The sequence below is a fragment of the Rattus rattus genome, chromosome 1, assembly GCF_011064425.1.
Source record: "Rattus rattus isolate New Zealand chromosome 1, Rrattus_CSIRO_v1, whole genome shotgun sequence".
Classification (NCBI taxonomy): Eukaryota; Metazoa; Chordata; class Mammalia; order Rodentia; family Muridae; genus Rattus; species Rattus rattus.
In genome coordinates, this window is record NC_046154.1 from 264,223,177 (window position 1) to 264,250,913 (window position 27,737).

At 41.4% G+C, this 27,737-nt stretch overlaps 1 protein-coding gene across 1 annotated transcript in view; it reads left to right on the top strand.

Moving 5' to 3' along the window:
* Positions 1-27,325, top strand: part of C1H12orf40 (chromosome 1 C12orf40 homolog) — a 58,279-nt gene extending 30,954 nt beyond the window's left edge. Inside the window, exons 5-10 of the mRNA XM_032891003.1 lie at positions 779-911; positions 1,248-1,296; positions 2,687-2,860; positions 11,657-12,149; positions 23,566-23,648; positions 26,846-27,325. Coding sequence (XP_032746894.1) covers positions 779-911; positions 1,248-1,296; positions 2,687-2,860; positions 11,657-12,149; positions 23,566-23,648; positions 26,846-27,325 — 1,412 coding nt within the window. The remainder of the gene's footprint in view (positions 1-778; positions 912-1,247; positions 1,297-2,686; positions 2,861-11,656; positions 12,150-23,565; positions 23,649-26,845) is intronic.
* Positions 27,326-27,737: the final 412 nt, after the last annotated feature.

Consider the following 27,737-nt stretch of genomic DNA (forward strand, 5'->3'; position numbering starts at 1 on the left):
AGTTCCACCAGAAGTCGCCCCTGGCACTGCTGGACTGCAGCAGTTAGACAGCTGCACTGAGCCAGGGACAAGTCTGTGATTCACTTATCTGCTCAGATGGCTACCTCTGCACCAGATGTTGGTCCAAAGAGAGGCGGTTGTGCAGAAAGGGAATATTCCTCCTAGATCTCACTTGCATCAAAATATATAAGGCTCCTTCCTTTAAAGCACTGGTTCTTAGCCTTCTTAATGCTGTGACCCCTAAGGCTGCAATTTAGTACAGCATTTTGTCATGTTTTAGTGCCCCCCAACCATAATACTATTTTCACTGCTACTTCATAACTTTATTTTTATACTGTTATGAGTTGTAATGTAAATATCTGTGTTTTCCAGTGGTCTTAAGTGACCCCTGTGAAAGGGTCATTTGACCTCCAAAGGGATTGAGAATTACTGCCCTAAAGTTTAAAGTCTGTTGAGGGAGATAATGCTAATCAAATGTAATAAAGTGTGCAAAGTGCTAAAATAGAAAAAGTATGAGGGTATATAACACAGTATCTGATATAGTTTAGTAACTGGGAAAGAAAAGATTAGCATGTATTAGTAGAGCCCCTTAATTGAAGCAGGAAAAAAAATTTAATTTCATTAATAGTTGTTAGCAATCTGCTCCTGTAATAGCATACATAGAACATAGAACATGTCTTGGAAGAACATTAATGTATCATTGATTGAAGAATGATATAGCAAACAATGATTTAAAAACCTCTATTTTAAAATTATTATTTAACATTTTTCTTTATAGAAACCATGAAAAGACCAACTCATGTGAATATGAATAGAGATTTGAAAATCCCCCTAAGAAAGCATAATTTAGAACTTCCAATGTCACCTCACTGTGTGCCTTCTAAACTGTGCATTGATGATGTGGAGAACAGGTAAGTATTAGCTGGAACAGTGGTTAGCTGACAGAACATGGTCAACTTTCTCATTTGCTGGGAAATGAGAGTGACATCACCTTCCAGCTCTAGTTCTTGTGTGTCCAGTGGCGTCACAGAACTATTAGGATGCTCACCATTGCTCTGTGCATGTGCTCGGAAAATGCCTGTCCTAGGTTAATATGTTTTTTCAAAACTTAGTACTATTATGGCCCTGGAATAAGTTTCCAGAGTTTTCTATATTGAGTGCTTATGTAGAGATTATGGACTTTTAATATGCATCAGATACATTTTATTGCTGTTTGTATTTTCACTTTAAATTTTTGTTTTCTTTAGTGTACCCTATCAAAGATTCTATAGCAAGGAAGAAACTGGCCCAGTTCAAGTGAGTTTTAAAGATAACTGTAAATTGCTTTAACAACTGTTCCATTTTTAGATGATCTAACTTTTAAAATACTAGGTAAAATTAAGTATCCTTTAATTTTATAGTTTCTAAATGGGTCCTTTCAGTTTTCCAATGTAGGAAATTTACTCCTAAGAAATACTCTGATTATGTAGCCACCTTGGTGATGTAATGTGGCCATGCATGTTTAACATTTGATTCTTCTTGTTATAGAAGGGGTATCCATCCATCCATCCATCCATCCATCCATCCATCCATCCATCCATCATCTGTCCATCTGTCTATCCATCCATCCATCATCTATTCATCTATCTATCATCTGTCCGTCCGTCCATCCATCCATCCATCCATCCATCCATCCATCCATCCATCCATCCATCCATCCATCCATCCATCCATCCATCTATCTATCTATCTATCTATCTATCTATCTATCTATCTATCTATCTATCTATCTGTGTGTGTGAGTGTCCGTGGAATTGAGTAAGTAGAAGCATATGTGTGTTTGCACCGAGAGGCCAGAGGTCATTCACTCTCCAACTTGAATTTTGAGACAGGGTCTGTCTCTGCACCTAGAGCTGGCTGATTTGGTCACACTGACTGAAACCAGTGAGTTCCAGAATCACCCTGTCTTCTGCCTCCCCACCTCTGGGATTCCAAGTGTGCACTGCCACACCTGGCTCCCTCATGTGGTGTCGGGAGTCAGACTTGGTCTTTATGCTTGCATAACAAGAAGCTTATTAATAGATCATCCTCACAGCGCCTGCTAAGGGAGCCTTTTATTAGGTTCACAGGATCACTGATCACTTCATCTTGTCAAATGTAATGAAAAGATTATTTATATTAAATGTTAGGAACTCATATCTATGACAAGATGATTTCCAAAGTACAGCAATTATTTTTGCACATAAAATCATAATGAATTAGAAAATGCACAGGTTTATTAAAGCTTGAAATTCTCATTAATGTCCAATGCCATATTAATTATTCTTACATATGCTTGAGTCATCAGGCTTATGTTAGTTAAATCAGAAAGGCTGTGGAAGCTGAAGGAAATAATAAAATGCCATGGCAATCCTGTCATCTGCTTTCTAAGATTTTATGTCATTAGAAGGTGACATTCAGAAAAGGAACTTGAGGGAGGAAGGCTGTATGGAAAAGCAGAGTTCTTAAGCAGAATCCCAGTGACTAAGCTCAGGATCTCAGTGGCTAAGCTTAGGATCTTAAGGGCCTCCATGAATTGCTAATGGTTTGCCTTTCCTCAGGACGTCCTCTTTAGTAATAACCACACTCTTTCCTACTCATTTTAGTTGTATTATGTTGACTTCTAGTTTCTGTACTTTTAGTGATCTTAATTTTTCTTTTCCTATAGTCATCACATGACATGAACTCATACAGAATGCTCAATGAGACAGAAAACTGCAGTTATATTCCATCATCTTTTCCAGAAGAATTACCCACCAACAGACATATTCTGAGCCAACGTTCCACCCCAATAGCTCCAAGTCCTCGGCAATTTGCATATGAAAACCCCCACACTGGGCAGGTACCCTGGGGCCATTGTATCTCTCAGGTCATGTTTTCTTTTTCTTTTTCTTTGTTCGGGTATTTTTTTATTTACATTTCAAATGTTATCCCCTTTCCCAGTTTCCCCTCCATATACGCCCTAGTGCATCCCCCTCCCCTTCTTCTATGAGGGTGTTCCCCCAACCAACCACCCACCCCTTCCCGCCTCCTCACCCTGACATTCCCCTATACTTGGTGCTCAACAAGGCCATTCTCTGCTACATGTGCAGTTGGAGCCCTGGGTCAGTCCATCTATAGTCTTTGGGTAGTGGTTTAGTCCCTGGGAGCTCTGGTTGGTTGGCATTGTTGTTCTTATGGGGTTGCAAGCCTTTTCAGCTCTTTCAATCCTTTCTCTAACTCCTTCAATGGGGGACCCCGTTCTCAGTTCAGTGGTTGGCTGCTAGCATTCGCCTCTGTATTTGTCACACTCTGGCAGAGCCTCTCAGGAGACAGCTATTATCAGACTCCTGTCAGCATGCACTTCTTGGCATCAGCAATGTTGTTTGGGTTTGGTGGCTGTATGTATATGGGCTGGATCCCCAGGTGGGGCAGGCTCTGAATGGCCTTTCCTTCAGTCTCTGCTCCAAACTTTGTCTCTATATTTCCTCCTATGAATATTTTTGTTCCCTTTTCTGAGAAAGACTGAGGCATCCACACTTTGGTCCTCCTTCTTCTTGAGCTTCATGTGGTCTGTGGATTGTTATCTTGGGTAATTCAAGCTTTTAGGCTAATATCCACTTATCAGAGAGTGCATACCATGTGTGTTTTTCTGTGATTGGGTTACCTCAGGATGATATTTTCTGGTTCCATCCATTTGCCTATGAATTTCATAAAGTCATTGTTTTTGATAGCTGAGTAATAATTCATTGTGTAGATGTACCACATTTTCTGTATCCATTCCTCTGTTGAAGGGCATCTGGGTTCTTTCCAGCTTCTGGCTATTACAAATAAGGTTGCTATGAACATAGTGGAGCATGTATGTCTTTGTTGTATGTTGGAGCATTTTTTGGGTATATGCCCTGGAGTTATATAGCTGGATCCTCAGGTAGTGCTATGTCCAGTTTTCGGAGGAACCTCCAGACTTCATGATGGGTTCTGCTCCTCATAAATCTGACAAAGATAGGTTTCAAGATGCTAGCCAAATATAGTGATAAATTGAAGGATAATATTTCACCTTACACCACAAATTCTCTGAACTTCAAATGATTATGAATCCAATAATTGAAGTATTCTTTTAAAATTTTAGAAGTAATTCTCTTAAAAAGTACTGGAAGTAAATTTTGAGCTTTTTAGTGCATTTACAGTAGTTGATGATAATCATTGAAATGAGGAGCTGGGCTGCCATGAGGACTCAGCATCTGTGATATGGGAAGCTACATGTCAACAGCATCCATGATATGGGAAGCAACAGGTCAACAGCATCCATGATATGGGAAGCTACATGTCAGTAGCATCTGTGATATGTGAAGCAACATGTCAACAGCATCCATGATATGGGAAGCTACATGTCAATAGCATCTGTGATATGTGAAGCAACATGTCAACAGCATCCATGATATGGGAAGCTACATGTCAACAGCATCCATGATATGGGAAGCTACATGTCAACAGCATCCATGATATGGGAAGCTACATGTCAACAGCATCATACTGTCTCCTTGATATGTAGTAGGCTCTTAAACATAAGTTGCAAATCTTCATCATTTTTATGATTTTAAAGAAGATATCTGTTTATATATATTTATATGCATGATAGGTAGATGGATAGAGTTATTCTTTAAATGCTCAACCACTGTGCCCTGGAGTTAATATAGAGATATAAGTTTAAAATCCTGAAATATATCTGTCATAGCACATATAGGAGAATAATTTTCTAGCAGATATGTTGATAGTCTTAAGATCATTAAGTGTTATTTTAAATGGTGATGATGAGGAGGGAATGGTGATATAAATATGTCTCATTAGCAAAACTATTTACTATTCAAACCTACTTCTTGGCATATAAGATTTATGCCATATTTACCTATATGTATTATTTATAAATCAATATATAGTGAACGTATAATTTATAAGCCCATAAATCTCTGTTATATATTCTAGAATTAGGGAGTTATTACTTAATTCAATTTTACTATATATTAAAGTATATTTTACTGTTTCTTGGAGAAGAGAAAATTAAGTATTTTATTACAGTGGTAAATGAAAACCTTGCTATTTTTAGAACCTAGTACTTTTTAATGCTGTAAGGATTAGACCTTAGGTCCTATCATTAGGAATCATTTTGTTGCTATGTTTCTTTAGCAGAATAGTAGTACTTGATTTTCCCCTTAGCTCATGGCCTATCTGGTCTCAGGATCTTGGTCATCCAAGCAGTTTCAGGTATTGGGTTCCATCTCATGGAGTGGGCCTTGAATCTAATCAGATACTGGTTGGTTTCTTCCACAAATTTAGTGGCACTGTTATACCACGATATTGTGAAGGCAGGTCAACATTGTGGATCACAGGTAGCTGGGTTGGCGGTTTCCTTTCTCCTTTGGACATATGCAGGGTACCTTCCAGTACCGTGAACACCAGTCAGTAGGAGTAAAGGCTGTAGTTAGGCATCACCTCAAATCACCCATTTTCAATGAAATATGTAAGTGTGTTCAGCAATAGGGCCTAGCCGTGAGTTTGGGGAGAGCAATCAATAGCCATGGGAGATGTACCAAGTTATTTGTGAATTTGCATGGAGCCCCTTTGGCCATGAACTCACTGAGAACCTATTCCTGGTACTGCAAGTTTCACTAGGTTGCAAAAGTTGGGCCATCTCTCCTATTATTTGGTGACTGCATTTAGATTTCTTTCATATGTGTCTAAATTCTAAGGAGCTTCTTCAGTAGTTCATAGTTCCGTATGACCTGTCCAGTGGTCCTTAGTGTGGTTACTTAGTCACTGTTCTATTGCTGTGAAGAACCATCACGATCAAGGAAACTTTTACAAGAGAGAGCATTTAATTGGAGGCTTGCTTGCAGTTTTAGAAAGTTAGTCCATGATCATCATGATAAGAAGCAGAAAGGCGTGGCTCTGGAGCAGGAGCTGAGGAATTTACATTCTGATCTACAGACCACAAACAGAAAGAGATGTGCTAGGCCTCAAAGCCCATCCCGGATGACACACCTCATCCAACAGAGACACCTAATCCTCCCGAAGGAGAAGAATCCCGTCTGTGGCCCTACTTTGTGTTCTTTCTACTTCTTGTACCTTGATGAGCCCTTCCTTCTCGAGGTTAGGGAAGTTTTCTTCTGTGATTCTGTTGAAAATATTTTCTCTGCCTTTGATTGGGGATCTTCTTCCTCCATTCTTGCTGTCCACAGATTGGGTCTTTTTATACTTCCCATATTTCCTGGATGTTTCGTACCTGTATTTTTTTCAGGTTTAACATTTTCTTAAATTATATATATATTTCCTCTACCTTGCCTGAGATTCTTCTCTCTTCCATGTCTTGTACTCTGTTGATAAAGCTTATCTCTGACATCTTTGCATTTTCAAAAAAATGAAAATATGCACTTTCTGTTTTATGTCAGCTTGGGTTTTCTTTAGTGATTCTGTTTTTATTGTCATGTTTGAACTGTTTTATTATTCCAGTCCACTGTTTGAGTCTTCACAGACTTCACTAAGGAATTCATTCAGATCCTCTTTAGGGCCCTTGAGCATACTCATGATTGTCCTTACTTTGTGCTTCAGCTCCATTGCCTTTCTCAGGGCTACCATGGAAGCTTCCTGGGTTCTGGAAGAGACCTGTTACTGTCTTGGCTGTAATTTTGTTGGATTTTTTTGTTTGTTTTTTGTTTTTTGTTTTTTTTGTTTGTTTGTTTTGTTTTGTCCTGATGTCTAGGTATCTAGAGTTAGGATGATGGGGTTTACCCTAAGTGTTGTTTTCTGCTTTTGTTTTTTAGTGGGATGTGTGGATGTTCTCTTCCTTGGTTTCCGTTGCCCTATGTGGATCTTAGGCATTTGTCTTAGCTGTGGGTTGCCTGGTAGAGAGTGCTTATGTAGGTCAGTGGGTGGCAGAGAGGAATAGACGTGGGCTAGCAGAAGAGGCTAAGTGGGGCTTTGGGAGGAACGGAGAGGATTCTGTCAGAGGTGGGGAACCCAAGGAGTTGAAGGTGTGGTGGTAAAGGGGTGCTGAACGTAGGTCACAGTAATCTTGAGAGACAAGGGTGAAAGAGCTAGGGTGACCCTATCTGAACTAAGAGTTGTAGTCTCCAGTGAGTGAAGCTGGGTGAGGAGGGGCACTTGCACGTAGTTGGTTAGAAGACTGAGGGTGGGAAGGGAGAGGCCAGAAGGGAAGACAAGGCAGAGGGTGCGAATCACCGTCCGGAATCATTTGCCAAGTGTGGCCGCTGAGGTTTGAGGTAGGAAAGTGTTCCTTGGTATTGGGGCTGACACAGAGGAGTGGGGCTGGGCTAGAAGGGAGGACCGAAGGTTTACAAGGGGGTGGGGAGGCTCAGTCCCCCACAAGGCTTGTCAGAAACGATAGGGAATGGAGGTGGGAGAAGCACCTGAAGGTAGTGTGCTTCAAGGCTGGCACTGAGGCTGGAGAGAGTGCAATGGGTACCGGAAGGAGAGTCAAAATCAACTTCTCCTGTCCCCAGCAGGTGTGGCCACTGGAGGCCCCAGGTGGAGAGTGTTTCAGGCATTAGTTGACAAAAGGCTGAGGAAAGAGGACTGAGAGGGTCTACCTGTTTATTTCTTGGAGATCAAACTTGGTTTGTACATGACCTTAAAACTCTGTATTCCATTAATTACTTTGTAGGGTAGAAAATAAAACATTATATGATGTGTGCATAAACATTCATCTTGCCTTTGCACACTCTAACCACACATTCGGTAGTAATTGTCTGCAGGTAGGTAAATGGTGCTATACCAACAGACTGCAAGGAAAGGCTGGTGCCCTTCACCGGGAAGCAGTAGGACATACTTACGTGTCCTTTGGGAATTTGGAGAAGGATTTGAGTGGCTGCCCCACCTCCTTCTCTCTGATTTGTTTCTGTGCTCATTTCCCACTTGGAAGATGACTTTGTGTTCGCATCTGGCACTGGCCCTGCTTTTCAGAAGGCGTTTCAATATTAAGACCTTAGTGTCAGCTGTCCTTGCTTCTTTGCGTTTCTGTATTTTATGGCCTTGCTCTCTCTGTTTCAGAGATTACAATTGAAACCTGCTCCAGGTACTCACCGTTGTTCCTGGATAGTTCCAGCTGGTAGAGGAAGTTACGTTTGTGTGTTCGTCCATATTGACAAATTGACTCTCACTTGGCTTTCTTTCTGTGTGACGTATTATCATTGCATTATCCTGCACTAATAGTACATAACAATGGGCTTTGTTATGACATTTCATATGTGTACACAATATGGTTTGACCATGTACTCTCTCTCTCTGACTTCCGTTAACTCCTCTTCCCCACCAGCCGTACCTAGTTTTCATAACCGTTTTCACATATGAGCCCACATTTACTGAGTGATACTGATATCAAGAAATTAAAGTAGAAGGATCGTTTGCTTATGAGATGTAAGTGGGAGATGCACACAGTTCTGCGGGACATGGCTTATTTCCTACTGGAAATATAACTTAGTCATTCACGATTCCTGCATGCTGAGTGGTTTTGTTTTGTTTTATAGTTTTTAGCTTTGAAAAGTGGCAATGTTAGTATAGTATAAACTTTGTTATTTTAGTAATTTAGCAATTACTTAAATATTGGCATTGATCATATTGTTAGGAGAATATTTATCTGGTTTTCAATAAGGATTAAAATTACTTTCTGTTAGACAGAGCAAAATGTTTTTAGTATAGAGATCGCTGACCTAGGTGCCAGTCTTAGTAAACAATTTAAATTATAAATGTTCATATTGCTTTGTCGTCTTCTCCCCTTTCTTACAGCTCAGTAATGGACAATTTTCTGAGTCCTTATTTTCCAAATTAAATAAACATCCAAGTCTTTTCAGTTCATCTCGGGAAACAGCGGAGTTTGGAGTGTCATATGAGAGAACAAACAGGTAGGTAAAATAGAAAGATTCAGAGCGCTGAACCCCCAGCCACCAGTGTGACTTTGAAGGGGCACCTTTAGCTGAGGATGCAAGTAATCTAGAGAAAGGCCATCATAATGAGACATATCCTCTAGTTAGGTCAGACTTGCCCTTCAAACACTAACTACCATGCACACTAGGACTTCAGGGTGCTAGTTCAGTACATGAAGACTGGGTGGGCTCGTCAGGCTCAGCCTCTCCACTGCCACTCAGCACGCTCACACCCCTTCCCCAGCGTTTAGTCATCAATTTTCCAAAGCATAATCTCACAGCATCTGCATCCGAGAAAGGGTGTTTGTCCCTGTCCTGTCATTTAATATATTGTTCTCTAGTTTTAACCATTTTATTATAACCAACTGGATTCCATTCTGTGTGTGTGTGTGTGTGTGTGTGTGTGTGTGTGTGTGTGTGTGTGTGTGTGTGTGTGTGTGTATGTGTGTGTGTGTATGTGTGTGTGTGTGTGTGTGTGTATGTGTATGTGTGTGTGTGTGTATGTGTATGTGTGTGTGTGTGTATGTGTGTGTGTGTGTGTGTGTGTGTGTATATATGTGTGTGTGTATGTGTGTGTGTGTGTGTGTGTGTGTGTGTGTGTGTGTGTATGTGTGTGTGTGTGTGTATGTGTGTGTGTGTGTGTGTGTGTATATGTGTGTGTGTGTGTGTGATGTGTGTGTATGTGTATGTGTGTGTGTGTGTATGTGTATGTGTATGTGTGTGTGTGTGTGTGTGTATGTGTGTATGTGTTTATGTATATGTGTGTGTGTGTGTGTGTGTATGCCAAATACTACTCTGACTACAACTGCGTTTTTAAGCCATTTGTCTGTTGATGGGCACACAGACTGGTTCTGCGTCTTAGCTGGTGCGAATGGGGCTATCATGTGTTTGGCTCTGCGGTTTCATGGCTGCTGTGCTGATTTCATTTCCTTTGGAGAAAATTTGGCCTGGAGGAGGGGTTATGATAGATTAGTAATGGGAAAATGTAGGTTGTCTCCCCACTCTCTGTATTGTTTAGTCTCTATAAACCATTTGGCGATGTTTACTTTGTTTTCTGTGCCTTTGTGGCAATGTTCAGAAAAGCCGTTGGAATATCTTGGAGTATTCCACCTCTGTGACCTTTGCTGCATCGTGAGCTGAGTTTTGTAGGAAGTGAGGAATGGTGGCAAAGCTTTTGTCTTCTGATGTGGGCGTTCATGTTCCCGGAGATGCTTGCTGAAGAGAGACGCCTGCCGTTCAGTGAGGCCATGGCCTGGTTTTCTTACAGTAGAACACTCTGTTCATTAGATTAGACTTTGACTGTAGGATTACACTTCTGAGATTTTTGTGGTGACTCTGTTTTATACATTTCTTACTGATTCCTCTGTAACAATGCTGAAAACCAGGTGTAAAATACAATTTCCTTATATAGTGTGCTTGATACGTTATGACATGTTCTATGGTTATTCTCCCATTTATACTGATGGGAATTTTTTCTGGCGTTAGTGGTGTGTATTATTACACTGGACTGTATCTTTTAGTATAAACACTAATTAGATGTTTATTGAGAAATCACAGGGAATCTATGAACATTTATGGACAAAAGCATAGATTTTCTGTTTAATTATAAACAATTCTTTCTCTATCCCAACCTAGTTTCTCTCGATATCCCATGACCTAGTTCCTAAAACATAGTATTTCTATTTAAATATTAAGTAAGTTGAACATCACATTAGAAATCAAATTTTTAAGGCTGGAGAAAGGGCTCAGCAGCTAAGAACATATCCTGCTTTTACAGGAGAGCCTGGTTGGGTTCCCAGCACCCACATCTAAACCACCTGTACTCCAGCCAAGGGACTTGACACCGCTGGCTCTGAGGACACTGCACTCAGCTGCACATACCGCTCCCATACACACACATAAATAGACATAATTAAAAGTCAGATTACTGTTGAACATTTCTTGTGTTTTTTTTTCCAAAAGATTCTTTATAATTCCAGTCCATGAAATAGTCCCATCTCAAGTAAGTATAGTCACTAGCAAGAAACAAAAGGGACTTTCGTTGTTAATAATTTCCGTCAGCCTTGGTTCTTACACACAAGTTAGACTTAACGCAGAGTCTCCATTTTTGCTCAGGGAATGAGCGTGCGGGCTACTCCGTTCACCTAATGAGTTCTCATCTGGGTTACCTCCTCTTTCAAATAAACATTTGTACCCTTGTTTTTCGTCACAGAGAACTTTGTAACTATTTCAGTAATTAAACTGGAAAATATCATTGATAATGTTTTTATAACTCCTTAAAACTGTTTTTACTTCTCCCACAGTCTTCAAAACTCTTTCTCTGTTTGGCTAAACAGCAGTGGCATGCAGTGGCACACTAGGTCATTTGTAGACTGCGTGTAGAAGACAGACTACTGGGTATTGTGCTCTGTTCATATATCAATAACTAAAACTATGCATTACATTTCACATTGAAATATAGAACCATGCATAAGTTATTTTCATGCCTATTATTAGAAATAATAATACATTATACATTTCCATCTAGAGCAATATTGTTTGCTGAACTGTTTAGTTCAAAATGCATCTTAGGAAAATGCTCGTCATTGTTCAAATGTTCTCCACAGTTTTACGTTTAAGTTAGTGTTCGTAAGTGGAAATGATCAAACATTTCCTGCTAAATGTGTTTTCATTTCAACATGTTCCAAAGTCCAGAAACTGGTGATTTTCTGACTGAATCACAGATCTCTGTGATGATGGGTGACGAGTGTGGAAGCCTTTATGAACGAAGACAGCCAGACTTTGCTGTGGAGAAAACATCAGTGCCACAGATTGGTGCAAATAGTGGAGAAGAATTCTCTCATTTTCTTGAAGATGGGATCCACCCAACTCAGAGACATCTGCTAGACCATCACGACTCTTTCGTTAATCACAACATGATCAATTTATTAAGCAGAGATCAGCCTGGGAGAAGGGCAACCTTTAATCAGTGCGGTTATGATTGCCTGAGTGACGCCCATGTCATGTCTTCTGATGAAAGCCAGTCCACTAGTGGGTTCATTCCTGGGAATTTTACAGTTCCACGGGCAGCTTCTCCTAACCGTCCTTTTAGTGCAAGTTACATAGAAACATGTCAGCCAAACAGGCCGTGCCAGAAGCAGCACACTAACAATGAAAGAAATGAACTTAGAAGATCTTTGGAGAAAGACTGTTACCCAGTCAGCTGTGGAAGAAGAGGTTGGTGTTGTACACTCAGTTTTTCTCCATATAAATATACGTTACTGTTTCGTGGATTTAAACACACACATAGTTGGCTCTCTGTACCCACATATTCTATATCAGATTCAGCTAGCTATGTAGAGTAAACTGAACACATGGAGAGTTTTTCTTGCCTCTATTCCCTAAGCAGTAGAAGTGTAGCTATTTGTAAGACCTTTTGGAGTTGGCCAGGCGGCTTTCTGTGACCTGAGTTTAATCCTGGAACCCGTGGTGGAAGGAGAGAACCAGCTCCTGGATGTTTTCCTCTGACCTTCCCCTACATGCAGCACATGTGAACATACATGTACACAAATAAATACTTTTAAAGGAGCACCCATACCATACCATATATTCTAAGTCATTTGGAGGTAATATAGAGAATATGAGATTATATACATTATATGAACAGATGAGCCATTTTATGCAAGGCACTGCATTGGTGGTGTATTGGTGGATTTCGGTGTCTGTACTGGGAAGGTGTTGGAAAAATTCCTATCAGATACCAAGGGATGAATAGAGTACATTAATTTATATAATGTGCTTAGAGGTACCTAAAGCCTCAATTAGTGTGTTTCACTGCATTACATCATGGACCACCAGTTTCCCTCAATGTATCTGTTGAATATGCTTTGAGTTAAACATGAAAATAAATGATACTAATTTAATTCAGTATATGCTTATATTTTTGAAGGAAAAATTGAAACTAATAACCAGTTGAAAGCGTTGCAGAGAAATTCCCAGGAATCCCCAGTGTACACTATGTAAGTTTATACTTAAATGTAGGAAGTGTACATTAAGATCCAGTGTAATGCATGTGTTCGATTTACAAATAGAACATGGTAATATTTTTGTAGGAAGGTGAGCAAAGTGGTCTCAAAGAAGCCTTACTATTTTCTTTTACAGCGAGTACTAGCAGCTCATTAAACACACAGATTCACATTTCCCCAAATACCTTCCTATTTGATCATTTAGTGTTGAATATCCACCACATTTAGTCCAACTATCAATTTAGCAATGAACAGAAACAGAAGTATCATATGTGTTGAATGCTTATTGGCACACACAGCAGATTGTCTCGCTCTGCAGTCCCCACAGGGCATTGCTAGAAATCAGGGAGAATGAGAATCCCATGAGGTGGCATAAGCAAGAATTTCCCCGTCGGTGGCAGTGTGTGTCCCACATCCTCCACGTGCTGGCACTCAGCCCCCAGCCTCCCTGTGTGACAGAGCAGTGTGGTGAGGGCCGCATCCCTAGTCTCTTCTCTGTTATGGCCTTGTTACATGAGAACAACCACACATCAGCAGGTCTAGCTTCTTCCTGCTGCTGGTAGCAAAAGGATTTTGTATCTTAGGTTTTGAATTGAATCCATTATTTCTTAAGACATGGTTTATTTCTTTGAGTTCTGAGGTTGCCATGCTGGCCTTTCTAAAAACTATCTACAATTTTAGATAATGAAAGGAAGTGTTACTTTAGCTATTAGTTACTGAATAGTTCTGTTTTTCTTAATCATAATTTAGCCAGCTCTTTGTGATTTGATATTGATTGAAATTCTTATTGTGGGAGTGATGTCTTGTGGAAATCTTTAAGTATCTATTGATAAAAGAATGCATGCATATCATTTAGCATTTTATGGAGTTGGCGTTTATTGAGAAACGAAATTATTTGTCCTTCAGTTATATGGAAGTTTATGACTAAAAAATTCTCTTTGGCCTTGAGTTTTAAATTCAGCTTTAACAAAGTGACTTAGGATGCATGGCACTGTTTCAAGAAAACAAAAGAAGAAAGAAAGGAAAGAAAAAGAAAACAAGAAACAACCTGATTCTCAATCTTGAGTGTGGCTCTAAATTATCTGGAGTGATTGTGTCACGGTATAGATGTTTTAGGGCTGTGGATTTGACTCAGCGTGACATGCGTTTGATCCCAGCATTATATGAAAGAATTAGGTTCATTGGTTCACTCTGGTAATCCCAACACTGGAATGCGGGAGGACACGAGTATCCCTGGGGCCTGTTGCCAGTTGGCCTTTCCTGCTGATCAAACAAACCTCAGAACCCTGAGAGACCACGTCTTAAGAAACACAGTTGATGTCTCCTGAGGAGCAGCACCTGAGGTTGAACTCTGGCAACCACATACACACACACACACACACACACACACACACACACACACACACACACACTCTCTCTCTCTCTCTCTCTCTCTCTCTCTCTCTCACACACACACACGCGCGCGCGCACACATATGCACACGTATAGAAAATATAGATGTTTAGCCCACACATTAAAATAAATGGTCAGTTTGGCATAATACATTTAAATCCATATTTTTAAGAAGTGTCTCATATAATTATGACTTGAGATTCAGTTTTGAAACAATAATTTAGAATAATTACTGTCAGAGGAACTATGCTTTAATACCTGTTTTTAATAATCCCTAGGGCTGAAATTCCTTTGGAAGAATTACATCGTAAACAGTCATGTGATTTTGGCCAGAATGAGGTAAAATCACTGTCACATTGTCTTTTCAACTAATTGAGTTTGTGATGCCATATTTTAGCATTTAGATTACCTCGATTTAAGATAGCTTTTCTTCATAAGTTTATTTTTATGTATACTCATATCCTGTTTAACTAAAAAAGTTATGGCTTAGAAAATATTTGAGACAAATTAATCTAGACACATTTAAAAATAGTTTCTAGTGCACTGTAAGATTTTGTTGAAGAAAAAAATGCTTTTGGTTTCAAACTCTCTTGATGACTACAATGGAGTCAGGAGCCGAAGCACTGTCTTACTTAACATGATATTCTTAGCTGTTACAATTTGGCCTTAATAAGTGTGCTGGCTAGTTTTATATCATTGACAAGGATAGAGTTACCTGAAAAGGAGGGAAACAAAATGAGAAAAATACCCCTATAAGATCCAGCTGTGGGACAGTTTCTTAATCAGTGATTGATAGGGCAAGTCCCAGCCCATTGTGGGTGGGGCCGTCCCTGGGCTGGTGGTCCAGGGTTCTATAAGAGAGCAGGCCGAGCAAGCCATGAGGAGCAAACCATCAGCAGCGCCTGTCCTTGGCCTCTGCATCAGCCCCCAGGTTTCTGCCCTGTTTGAGTTCCTGTCCTGACTTCATTTGATGATGAACACTGATACGGAATCATGAGTGAAATGAGCCTCTTCCTCCTCAGCTTGCTTTAGTCGTGATGTATCTTCCCAGCACTAGAAACCCTACCTAAGACAATGCGTGTGCACTGAGTTACAGATTCACTTAGCACCACACAGTGTCCTAAGTTCTCCAAGTAAGCACCAGACATAAAGTGGTACAGGGAGTCTTTTCCTCATCTCTTGAAGACCGCGTTCTGTTGGGCACTTTATTCTGCAAGGCACACACGTGAAAGGATATGGAGTCAGCCTTTAAGGTTCTTCTGTGGCTATGCAGACAGTAAAAGCAATGCAGATAAATGGCCACCACTGAGCTCAGCCAAAGGGCCTGGGTAGCCCAGGGAAATCGGCTTTTGTTTCCTGGGTAGTGAACAGGGACTGTATAACTGGAAGTGGCCTTTGAGATTTCAGAAGGACTTACATCATTATCAGTCTCCCCTTCTTCCCCATCTTCTGAATCCAAATGTAAGCGTTAGCTGTCAGTGCCGCCATGTGTGTGCTCAGCCGTCCTGAACGCTAACCCTCCAAAGCCATACAAATAAGTTTCCACGGTCATGATGCTTTGTTACAGCAACAGAAAAGTAACTCAGACAGGAATTGGAACCGGGGAGTGTGCTTAGAAATATAAATTGGGCTGGAGCGATGGCTCAGCGGTTAAGAGCACTGGCTGCTCTTCTAGAGGTCCTGAGTTCAATTCCCAGCAACCACATGGTGGCTCACAACCATCTGTAATGGGATCCGATGCCCTCTTCAGTGTGTCAGTGACAGTGACAGTGTGCTCACATAAATAAATAAATAAATAAATCTTAAATGTAAACTAGCTTTATGTCCACGAGAAAAGGGAGACAGCCAGATAATATCTCCTTTACTGTGTCCCACCAAAGACACAGGAAGTGCTCCTTTCAGTCCACACAAACTGCCATATAGTCTTTCAGCTATGAAGGGCACCACAGACACCCAGCAGAGACATCTATAGTCATATTCTCTCATCAGATTTTACAAAACTCCAGAGCAGAACAACAAAAGAAACCCATTTGTTTAACCTCGCTAACTTCCTAGAAATTCAGAAACACCCTGGTTTTAAAAAAATGAGAAAGGAAGCAAAAATCATTAATTACATAGAAAAAAGTGAAATTGCAACCAATTGTGTGTTCTGCACGTGACTTACAGTTCTAAGCTTTGACTCTATTTTTAAAAGGAGAAGTAGTAACTGATATCTATCCTAAAAAATAAATCAAACCAACCAACAAAAAGTATGGCAGACTAAATTCTCAAGTCCTTTTGTATCTTACATTTTTAAAAACTACATGTATCATGAGGAAGTGAAGTCTTTCCTTTTGTTAATATTTCTTTTCTCAGAAAATGTTTACTCTGTCCTTTATGTTTCCAAGACAATTGGAATTTAAATTTAGTTGGAAAGGTTTTCCTTTGTGAAATTGTCTAAATAGAATGAATGTGATGCAAAGCAAAAGTGGTATAAACCAGCTGGTGGGGTAGAGATAAATGAACACTGTTGCCAGGGCTTGGGGTTTTAAACTTTGTATTCTTTCCTCTAGATACCAATGGAAAGAAGAACAGGTCCTTTAAAAGGGAGGCCAATGCCTGCTGAGAAAATCTGTGAGTGTAACTATGTGCTACGTTTATTATTTTAAAAAAGAAAAAAAGACATAGAAATCAAATTTTAAATGTTGTAAAGATTTTACCAGTAGGTATGCGTTTCATAGATATTCTAAAATAGACTACAGCAATTCATTAAAATTGCTTTTTTCTTTCATCAACTAGTCAACAGTGAACATGTGTAATGTGAATTTACAATTTCACAGTGTTCTACTCCACTGTAGTTGAAGATGAAAATGTGCCCTGTTGCATTTCCTACTGTGGCCCCTAGAGGTCACTGTTATCCGTTTTTTCCTCGGTTTTCCTTTTTTCAGCAGATGCTGTATTTTGAGGCTCACCCAGTTGTTGTTTGTGACTTTCATGGGTTAGGTTTTCCCAGCCATCCAGCATTCTGCGCATTTCCTTGCTCTGTTTGACTCATGCATCTTCTGGCTCCGGATTCTTGCCTTGTCAATATTTTGTCTTCGGCTATTCTGACCATTGATATTTCTGGAACACATATTAAAACGCTCTTCTTGGGTATATTTCTAGGGATAGAACCACCCTTTCACTGGGTGAACATTTATTACCTTCTTCTGGCAATGCAAAATTATTCCCCAGAACCTATGTGTCTAACAGCCTTCCATGGACAGTAGGAGTCACTGTATCAATCTGCTATCACTATTTAAACCTAACCCGTGTTGGTATTAAGTTTGCTTCTCTAGTTACTAATTAGGTTAATTGGTCAGCAGGGTTTCATGCTGTGCCCAGTTTACCTTTTGCTGTGTTTTTGGAGACAGGATCTCACTGTAGCCCGCCATCACATCCACTGTCTCTCCGCCTCAGCCTCTCAGCAGCTGGAGAACAGTCGTTGGAGATCATGCCACGCTGCCCAGAGCTGCTTTTAAGATGGTTGGTTTTCATTAAGGCGCGTGTCGTTTATTGTCTGTCTCTGGCTACATCCGTTACGTCCTGTGTGTCTTTGTACATCTTGCATACTAATTGTGTATTAGCTTATGTGTGTCAATGCTTCATATTGGAGTGACTTTTTGTGAATTAAAGTTTTATAACTAGTAGGTGTTTTAGGTCTTTGGTCCTAGAACAGTTCTCTGGATATCTGGTTCTGCTAGGATACATAGAAATCTTAGTTTTAAATTTTTTATGAATTTATTTACTTTTAAATTATCATAAAACTGGGACCAGGCAGGGTGGTGCTTGTCTTTAATCTCAGGAGGCAGAGGGAGGAGGATCTCTGTGAGTTTGGTTCACCCTGATTTACGTAGTGAGTTCCAGAACAGCCAGAGCTATGCAGTGAGACCCCATCTCTAAAATAACTAAAACCAAAACTCAAAAGAAACCTTTAAATAATCATAAAATCTGTGAGTTTTCTTATGGTATCACCAGACATTTTTGTTTGTTTTTCAAAGAACTTAGTTTTCCCCCTTTTTAGAAATAGATATTTTTTTTACACATCCTAATCCCGGTTTCTCTGTTCTCTATTTGACCCAGATCCTCCCTACATCCTCCTCCTGTCCAGATCCTTCCTTTTCTATCTCTCACTAGAAAGCAGACTTCTAAAGATTAATACAACATAATCTAGTGAAATAAAATATAAACATAAAATAAAAACTGACACGTCAGAAAAGGACTAACTAACAAGCAGGAGGAACAGACACAAGGGAAGGCAGGAGAAACACAGACCAATCGTTAGGACTCTGGGTTTGAATAGAAACAGTAAACTGGAAGCCATAGCATGTCTGCAAAGGACCTGTAGGGTAAGAATGTGGAAGGAAATAACATTAAGAGTGAGATGCATGTTAATTAGAAGGAAGCTCCCTGAGATGGCCTTATGAGGCAAGGATCTCCAGGGATGCCCCGAGCTCATTCTCTGTTGACCATAGTCTGCTGGCACCCAGGCTGCTCCGAAGGTCCCTTGTCCCCTGAAGAGTCTGTGAGACCCTGGAGTAAACCAGGGCTCTCCACTGGAGACAGCGTCTGGACAAGGGATGGGGCTTGTGTGTGCTTTGCCTTTCGGCTCTAGGGCCCCATCTGGTGCCTTTGCCTCAGTCTCTGTGAGTTCACATTGTGTAGATCGTGTTGATTTAAAAGGCTTGTGGTTCTTAGTGTCCCCTGTCCCCTCTGGCTTTTACATCCCTTCTTCCTCATCTTTCAGTTCTCTAAGCACCAAAGGGAGGAGTTTACTGGGTTGGACATAATGGACTCCTTTCTGGCTCGGTTTGGCTTTGTATTCTTTCAAGAAATATGTTCTGTCCTTTATGCTTATGAATGGCATCTTCCCTCCCTCCCTCTCTCTCTCTCTCTCTCTCTCTCTCTCTCTCTCTCTCTCTCTGTCTCTGTCTATCTACACACACACACACACACACACACACACAATATGCATTACTTACTGGCTTGGTTTTCATGACTTAGTTTGTGCTTATCTTGAAATGTTATTTCTCCATCAAGCTCTAAAGATAATCTTTCTCGGTATAGCAATTCTGATGGACAGTTATCTACTTTCCAAGTTGACAGATGCGATGTTAGTCTGATATTTCTGCCTTTGTGTGCAGTGGCATTTTTCTCTTACAGCTTTTAATGTTGCTTTTCTTGTGTGTTTTTTATCATCCTAACTGCTACACCAGGGAGAGGTTCGTCTCTGTTCCCGTCTATTTGGGGATTTACATCCCTACCCCGGGGATAGCCATTTCATTTTCTGGGCTTAGCACTCATTCTGCTATACATTTTTGAACAGTTGTTGGTGCCTTTAGAGTCTCTAGTTAATTTTCACCTTGGATTCTTGGGTTATCCTCTCAGACATGCCCCAGGGTTCTTGAACATTCTGTCTGCTCAGTGTGCTTTCTCTTTACATGTCCTGCAGTGCCTGTGTCTTGGTTTGTCTTCCGTCCCTGACATTGTCACTGTGTGGTCTTAGCTGCTGATGAGTCCTGCTGACCTATTTGATTTGTTAACTCTTTTCCTTCCTAATCTTCTGTTAGCCTCCTCCTCTTCCTCCTTCTCCTTCTCTTCCTCCTCCTTTCCTCCTTTCCTCCTCTTCCTCCTCCTCCTTCTCTTCCTCCTCCTTCTCTTCCTCCTCCTCCTTCTCTTCCTCCTCCTTCCCTTCCTCCCCCTCCTTCTCTTCCTTCTCTTTTGTATTTCCAGTTCCTGGCTGAATTTTTCGTCTGTGGTTAAAGTTTTGTCTGAAATTATTGACTGGTTCATCTGCTTTGATTTTTCGTTTTTCCTAATCTGCTGAGTCTGTCTGTGAACTTCATTTGTCCTGTGAGTTCTAGTGAGTTGTCGTCACTCGGCTTCAGGGGGAGTTGGCTGCAGTAACGGATGCGGGATCTGACGTTTCAGTGTCAGCCTGTACTAAAACCGTGCATTTCCCTTGTCCCTGAAATTCAAAGATGGACACTATAGAATAGTATGTGTGGAAAATTTAGTTTATAGTTTTTTAGAAGTAAGAGTTTTTTTTTTTTTGTTTTTTTGTTTTTTTTTTTTTTTTTAAAGAGGAACTAGTGGGAAAAGGAAAAACAAGGGAGTAAAGTAAGAATGAGAAGTCTGGTGTAAGGGTAAACTATGTTCCCCCGGAGGGAAAACAGCTGGAGCTGCCTTTCCTGGGAGATAGGGAGAGACAAGTGAAAGCACAGAACGTAAGTACTAGAAGGCGAAGTTTAAGTAGTCCCGTGACCTGCACAACTTCAGGGATTGAATGAGAGTGAGGAGATGACAGCGCACGTCCAGGAAGGCTGGGGTCGCACTGAGCTCTGATGAAGTGCACGGCGGCAGTCACATGGGCAATCAGCCTGGTTCCTACACTGAATCAGGGAGGCAGGCTTTCGTATGCAGCTGAACAAGGAGGCAGGTTGATCCCGGCTCAGTGTGAGGTCTCTGTGGGGAGCGGCCTCAGACCCTAAACACCCAGAGGGAGAATCTGCAGTCACTGCCTTCCTTACACACGGTCAGTACTGCACACAGACCGGGGCAGGCTTGCCATTCGCACTGGAGCCCTGGAGTCCTTGGCATGGCCGTGCTCATGCCATCCACACCCACTTACTCAGGACTTCATCCATTCCTTACACATTCACTCAGGTACTTTTTGTTTTGATATCTCAGGAAAAATAATTAAGTAGAAACTATTGTGAACCCAGGCAGTGCTTCTTCTCAGGTGCTATAACTTGGCTTCTCTCGTCTTCTCCATCAAGGGGAGGGAAGTCTGCTTGCCCTAGTGATTCACAGAAGTCAAGGAAGTGTGTCCTTTGAGGATTTCTGTGACTGAGGTCCACTTTCTCTCAGGAGTCCCTGGGCTGTTTCCCCTGCCTGCACGTATGACCTCGTCTCTGGTATTTTAAGCACCTTTTCACAAACGTGCCTCTGTGTGACTCAGGCTCTGAGCAGCTGTGGAAGGCCTGCCAGCCTGTTTGCCTGTGCGAAGCCGTTGGAATAATGGTCGAGCTCCTTATCCTTCTTCCTATGATTCTGTTTAGTTTGGCTGGGCAGCCTGGATGGCTCAGTGTGAACTCTGCTGGTTAGCGTCTCTGCCGACAGTGAGCGTTTCTTAGCTTCCGGCTCCAGTGCCACACTTACACTCTGTCACCTGTCTGTCTGTTCTCGCATGTGTATGGTGCGCCCTCCTCTCATCTTCCCATAATCTGAGTCATCTGTAATTCCTTCAGTGCTGGTGAGAGCACAGGTATGGCCGAATCTGGCTTGGATTGAGTCCATGACCATCATGGAGAGAGTGCAGAAGGCAGGCAATTACGGCACTGGTGCAGGAGCTGAGAGCTTACATCCTGATCTACAAACATGTGGCAGAGAGAAAGAGAGAGAGCACTAACTGGGGATAAGTGGCAGAGAGAGAAAGAGAGAGCACTAACTGGGGATAAGTTGGCTTCTGATTCCTTAGGACCTACCCCAGTGGCACACTTCCTCCTGCAAAGTCACACCTCCTACCTTAGTTTCTATTCTGTAGCTATGAAAAGATATCATGGAAAAAAGAAAAAAAGAAAATGCTTATAAAAGAAAGCATTTACTTTGGGGCTGGCTTACAGTTTCAGAGGCTGAGTCAGTGGTCATTGAGGCAGGAAGCATGGCAGCAGGCAGTCAGGCATGGTGTAGGAGCAGGCAGTCAGGCATGGTGTAGGAGCAGGCAGGCAGGCATGGTGTAGGAGCAGGCAGGCAGGCATGGTGTAGGAGCAGGCAGGCAGGCATGGTGTAGGAGCAGGCAGGCAGGCATGGTGTAGGAGCAGGCAGGCAGGCATGGTGTAGGAGCAGGCAGGCAGGCATGGTGTAGGAGCAGGCAGGCAGGCATGGTGTAGGAGCAGGCAGGCAGGCATGGTGTAGGAGCAGGCAGGCAGGCATGGTGTAGGAGCAGGCAGGCAGGCATGGTGTAGGAGCAGGCAGGCAGGCATGGTGTTGGAGCAGTAGCTGAGAGCTTTACATCTGATTCACACAAGCAGAAGACAAATAGAGAGAATGGGCTCTGAGGTCTCAAAGTAACACACCTTCTCCAACAAGATCACACCCAATCCTCCCTGAACAGACTCTCGACTCGGAATTAAGTAGTCACGTATACAAAGGCCATTCTTATTCAAACCACCACACTCTTTCTCCACCACAAGATTATGAACACGTTGAGACCGTGTCCATGTAGTGTCCCTTAGTGACTTCTGTAGTTGCTCAAGAATTGTTGAGTTAAAGCCTCTTACACCCTTTCACGTGGTGAGATCCCTGCAGCCAGCGCCCTTCTTCTTTGTCAATATCTGGGATTATAGCACCCGTGGACTTGCTGAACCTCATGAAGAGAAAGCAGCCTTAGAATAAACTGTTACTAATCATATTGAACCATCACTTTTCTCCACTGCCCTATGGAGTATAACTTTAAAATTAATTTTTAACTTGTTTTGTTCATGTGTATGCAGATATTAGAGTACAACTATGGTCTGTCCTCACAGCTAACGAAGATCAGTTTCTGTTACAGAGAGCATCAGTCCCGACACAGGACACGAGTTGCGAGTACTCATGGTTAATTGCAATGAATAAGATGACCAAGGGCTACTGTTTATGCATGTCTGCTTATTTTTCATTCCTTCTTGCTTTTCTTGTTAAAAACCCATTTCCATAAACAAAGGCATAAGGTAATGGAAGCTGCTGTTGTTCTGTAATGTTTATGTGTGGTAGAAAGACCCGACATACGTCTCAGACCCATTCCAGACTTTGCTTGGAGTTGGAAACTAATCGACTAAGCAGATAATGACATGGTAGGAGGCGTTGGACATGGTTCTGACTGCACCGAGATGTCTGTTCACTGGACAGGCAGATGTCCATCCTCAGGCTTCAAAGCTTGGTTCTTCCTACGTCACACTTTGAGACATTTGTTCTTAAAAATGGTTTTATACATTGAAAAGTCAATCGTGTTTTCACTATTCTTATGTAACTGTAATTTATTTAACTTGTAGACACAAATCTTTTCAAGATAAAGCACCTATTTATCCTGCTAGAAAAATGAGGTGTTAAATATCAAACATTTAAATGAGCTTGGCACATTTTACAGGGCTGGTTGTAAAGTTGGTGACACTTAGATGCCTTTTGCTCTGCTAGAGTATGAGTGGTGCCAGCCCTCATGACTTTAACCTTTGTTTCAGACCTGGAGTCTTCCCAGAGCAGCCAGTCCGCCAGCTACTCTCCACGGCCAACCGACAGCACGTTCAGCTCCAGTTCTGAACTGGTAAGTCACTCCTTCTTGGCTTATTAATGTATGCAGTATTAATTTCACATCATTTTTGTCTCTTTCTGCTTTAAAAAGAGTTGAACCAACAGTAAAAATAAAAATTACACCAACAAAATTGTTTTCAAAGTTAAAAAAATGAGAAAATATAATGTTAGAAAAATATAAACAAAAATGTAAAATAATCGTTGGCCAAGTATTAGTGATTTCCATATACAAAGTAAATACATTTTTCAAAAGTTTATTAAGATATATAAATATACCCATACTTATATGTATATATATATATCCATAATGTATCATACAAAGTGTATACAGGTAAATACAATATATCATTATTTTAAATGTTTTTAAGAATTTACAATAATTTGAATATAGAAGAACCAAATAAACATTAAAAATATAATCTTGAGGATTATAAAATGAGGTAAACTACTCAGTATTATCAAAGACTGAAATTTTAGTAGAGCGGCATGTTACATTCTGAGTAGAAAACGCCACACATCTGATAAACCACGCCTGAATGAAAATCCCCTCCCTTCACTCCATCTCCTCATTCTCTTGCCTCTGGCCCCTGGTGTGCCGTCCAGGCTGTTTGATAAGAACACCAGTGACTTCTGCATTGCCAGACTGACCTAGAGTCTGTTCTCTTGCTTTGTTTAGCAGCATTACAAAAGCGGCTTAGAAGATGGGTAGTTTGGCTTAAATGTCCTGATCCTAGTTGATGTTGAGTGAGGGTAGGCACTCAAGCTGAAACTGAGACATAACCATGGAGGAATACTGATGTTTGCTCTGTGTGGCCTGCTCAGCCTGCTTCCATGTACAACCTAGGACCTCTGCCCAGGGGTGGCCCCGCCCACAGTGTGCGGCTCCACCCACTCTGCCAGCCACATCCATCATTCATCAAGAAAAACTATATAGAATTTCCTACAAGCAATCTGATGTAGACATTCTCTTACTATCTCCTCTTCCCTGATGACTCTAGTTTGTGTCAAGTTAACTAACTAACCAACATGCAAACTTTTCAGCCCTAGTTAGAAGGACTCCTACATGACAATGTAATGACTAGGGTTTTGTGTGGGACTCCTCTCCTATCCATCTAATGCTGCAGTGATGTTACACATCTTAGAAATGGCAGTTGTGAAGCATTATGGCTTTAGCTCTGATCTTTATTGAAGTGTTCAATTGGACATTTCTTTTATAGTTAACAGAATCTCTACCCTTTCACATTTCAAACTGATTTCTCTTTTAAGCTTTTTTGATATTTCCCATGTCTGTAGACACCGTTTCAGTTTACCCAAGTGTTTACTTTAGAAGCCTAGATTCACTTCACCTGATCAATTGCAAATTTCCTACTTCCCAGCCTCCCCCATTTAGAGCGTCTCCCGCTCTGTGTTCCACCAGTTCTTCAGTGGTTAAGCTTGCTTTTCAAAAGATCTTAGCATTTTGTTTTTGCCCCAACTTCCTCTCTGAGCAGCAAAGATCATGACCTTTTGAGAACACCAGTTCAATCACGTTACTCTCGTTTAGTGGGTCCCTGCGTTACTAACCATCTACATGTTTCACAGCTCTGTGAAAACTGCCTTTGGATGGCACGTAACACTCTCCCTTCCTTGTCCTGACCTACACGCACCAGACTCTCACTACTTCTCCAGTTTCTCCTCTGCTTTGGTTTTATGAGGTCCCACTTCACAATGTTGACCCTGATGCCTGAGCTAATGGAGTCCTGTGGTACACTCCTTTCCTCCATCTGCAGGCGGCAGTGCGCTGCCTGTCTGCCATTTCACACGAGGGCTTCCGTCCATGCTTCTCTCCACTCAGCTCCTGGAGCCTCCCTCGCTGTGCTTATCTTTGCAGTGAGTTTCTCAGTGGCTCCAGTCTAAGTGACGCCTCATATGTTTGCCAAGTGCCCCAGGCTTATTCTTAATGATGCCTTTTTCATTTATTCGGGTGTGCGATTATTTGATGAATTTCATTTTTATCTAGTGGTCATGTCCAAGAGTGCATGCAGCAGTGGCGTTCTTCCCTTTGAGCAAAGACATCACTCAGATAGAATGAATGAGATGCACAGACATCACTTATATAGAATGAATGAGATGCACAGACATCACTCAGATAGAATGAATGAGATGCACAGACATCACTCAGATAGAATGAATGAGATGCACAGACATCACTTATATAGAATGAATGAGATGCACAGACATCACTCAGATAGAATGAATGAGATGCACAGACATCACTTATATAGAATGAATGAGATGCACAGACATCACTCAGATAGAATGAATGAGATGCACAGACGTCACTTATATAGAATGAATGAGATGCGCAGACGTCACTCAGATAGAATGAATGAGATGCCCAGGACGCGCTCTCTCCAGTTTGTACTCAGCTAACCTGGTGCATTTCTCAGGCTACTTTTGCTGCCCACTGTCAGTCAGCTAACGTCTAGATCTTGTTTTAGTTTTCGCCATTCAAACTTTGTCTCTCCACTTTCTAGCTTGAATAGTCAATGCGTATTTTATTTCTCTTCATCATAGGAGTGATTGAAATACTAACTTCATACATTCTTGGCAAGCACTCTTCTGCTGAAGTCCAACCACAGCAAACACCATTTTAACTGCAATATCCATGTAGTATTTTTATAAATTACTTATAAAGTTGAGAAATGAAAGTCACCAAAGTTTGTCCCTTTGCGTAACAGTTGCAGTACCTATCGTGACAGCCTATTTTCCAGTTAATTGATGCCCTCATTTTCTCCTTAAGGGATTGTGTCTTCTATGGGATGGATACAATAACAGTTGTATAACTGAAATATTCCCCTTACGGAGACAGTGAGTGAACAAGGTTACCCTTACTCACAGCTCCCCGGCAGCACGCGCCTTCTCTGCCCCCTTTAGGTAGCTGAAGAGTGTCGTGGGTAACGAGGCCTGGGATACAGTCTGAGAAGAGGACACGACAGCTCTTCTCTTTTGCATTTACTCCTTATTATTGCTGTTTAAAACCCCACAGCATCCTGGGAGCTGTGGGAGAGCCTTCGACTAATCTTTGATGTTGTGCCTGCTTTGATTTGTAACCTGTCAAGCTCTCTTCAGTTTTCAAAAGTTTCCTAGACTGAATTCAAAGACTGATTTGAAATGGCTATAAACTTTAAAAGTTTTAACTTACCATAGATTTTTTAAAAATTCTTTTAGCTATCTGAAGATGAAGATCAGAATCAGCAGCAAATTGAACATTCAAACAAGAAAGCCACAGAAACGACTGATCATGGTGGGCTAGAAAAGGTGGAAGGTCATTTAGGTGACATAACTGTGAAAGACAATGCCAAAGTTCTTAGAGAGAATCATAAATCTCACCAGTCCTCAGAGAAAGATAATAGCGATACATTTCCAGAGTCTCAGTGCAATTCAGAGCACACATCGCAAAACAAAAGCACCGCTAACTGCGTGCTCCAGGCTGGGAGATGCGATGTAGGGGTACAGACAGAGGAAGCGCCCCTGGTGGGGAGCACAGCAGATGTCGCTGTACAGTGCACCATCATTGCACCGTGCTCATGTAAGAGTAGTCCCAGCGTTGACACAGAGGAGGAGTCCTCCCTTTCCGGAGCAGGCAGCTGTACTGAAGATACGATGTCAGACACCACCGGAGGGCAGGAAACACCCACAGATAACTAACTCCAAAATCTGAACTAGGAAGTAGTGTTTCATGTAACCTAGGAAGGCAATAGGAAATGTTCAGACCTCCGTTAACATAATACGTAGTGAGAAAATGAGCTGAACATAGGGCGTCTAAGTACTGTTGTTAATGTACAGTTTTAACATTCGTGAATTTAATAGTCCTCTAATAGCCTTGTCTTAGTCAGGGTTCCTATTCCTGTACAAACATCAGGACCAAGAAGCTGGGGAGTAAAGGGTCTATTCAGCTTACACTTCCACATTGCTGTTCATCACCAAAGGAAGTCAGGACTGGAACTCAAGCAGGTCAGGAAGCAGGAGCTGATGCAGAGGCCATGGAGGGATGTTAGTTACTGGCTTGCTTCCCCTGGCTTGCTCAGCTTGCTCTCTTATAGAACCCAGGACCACCAGC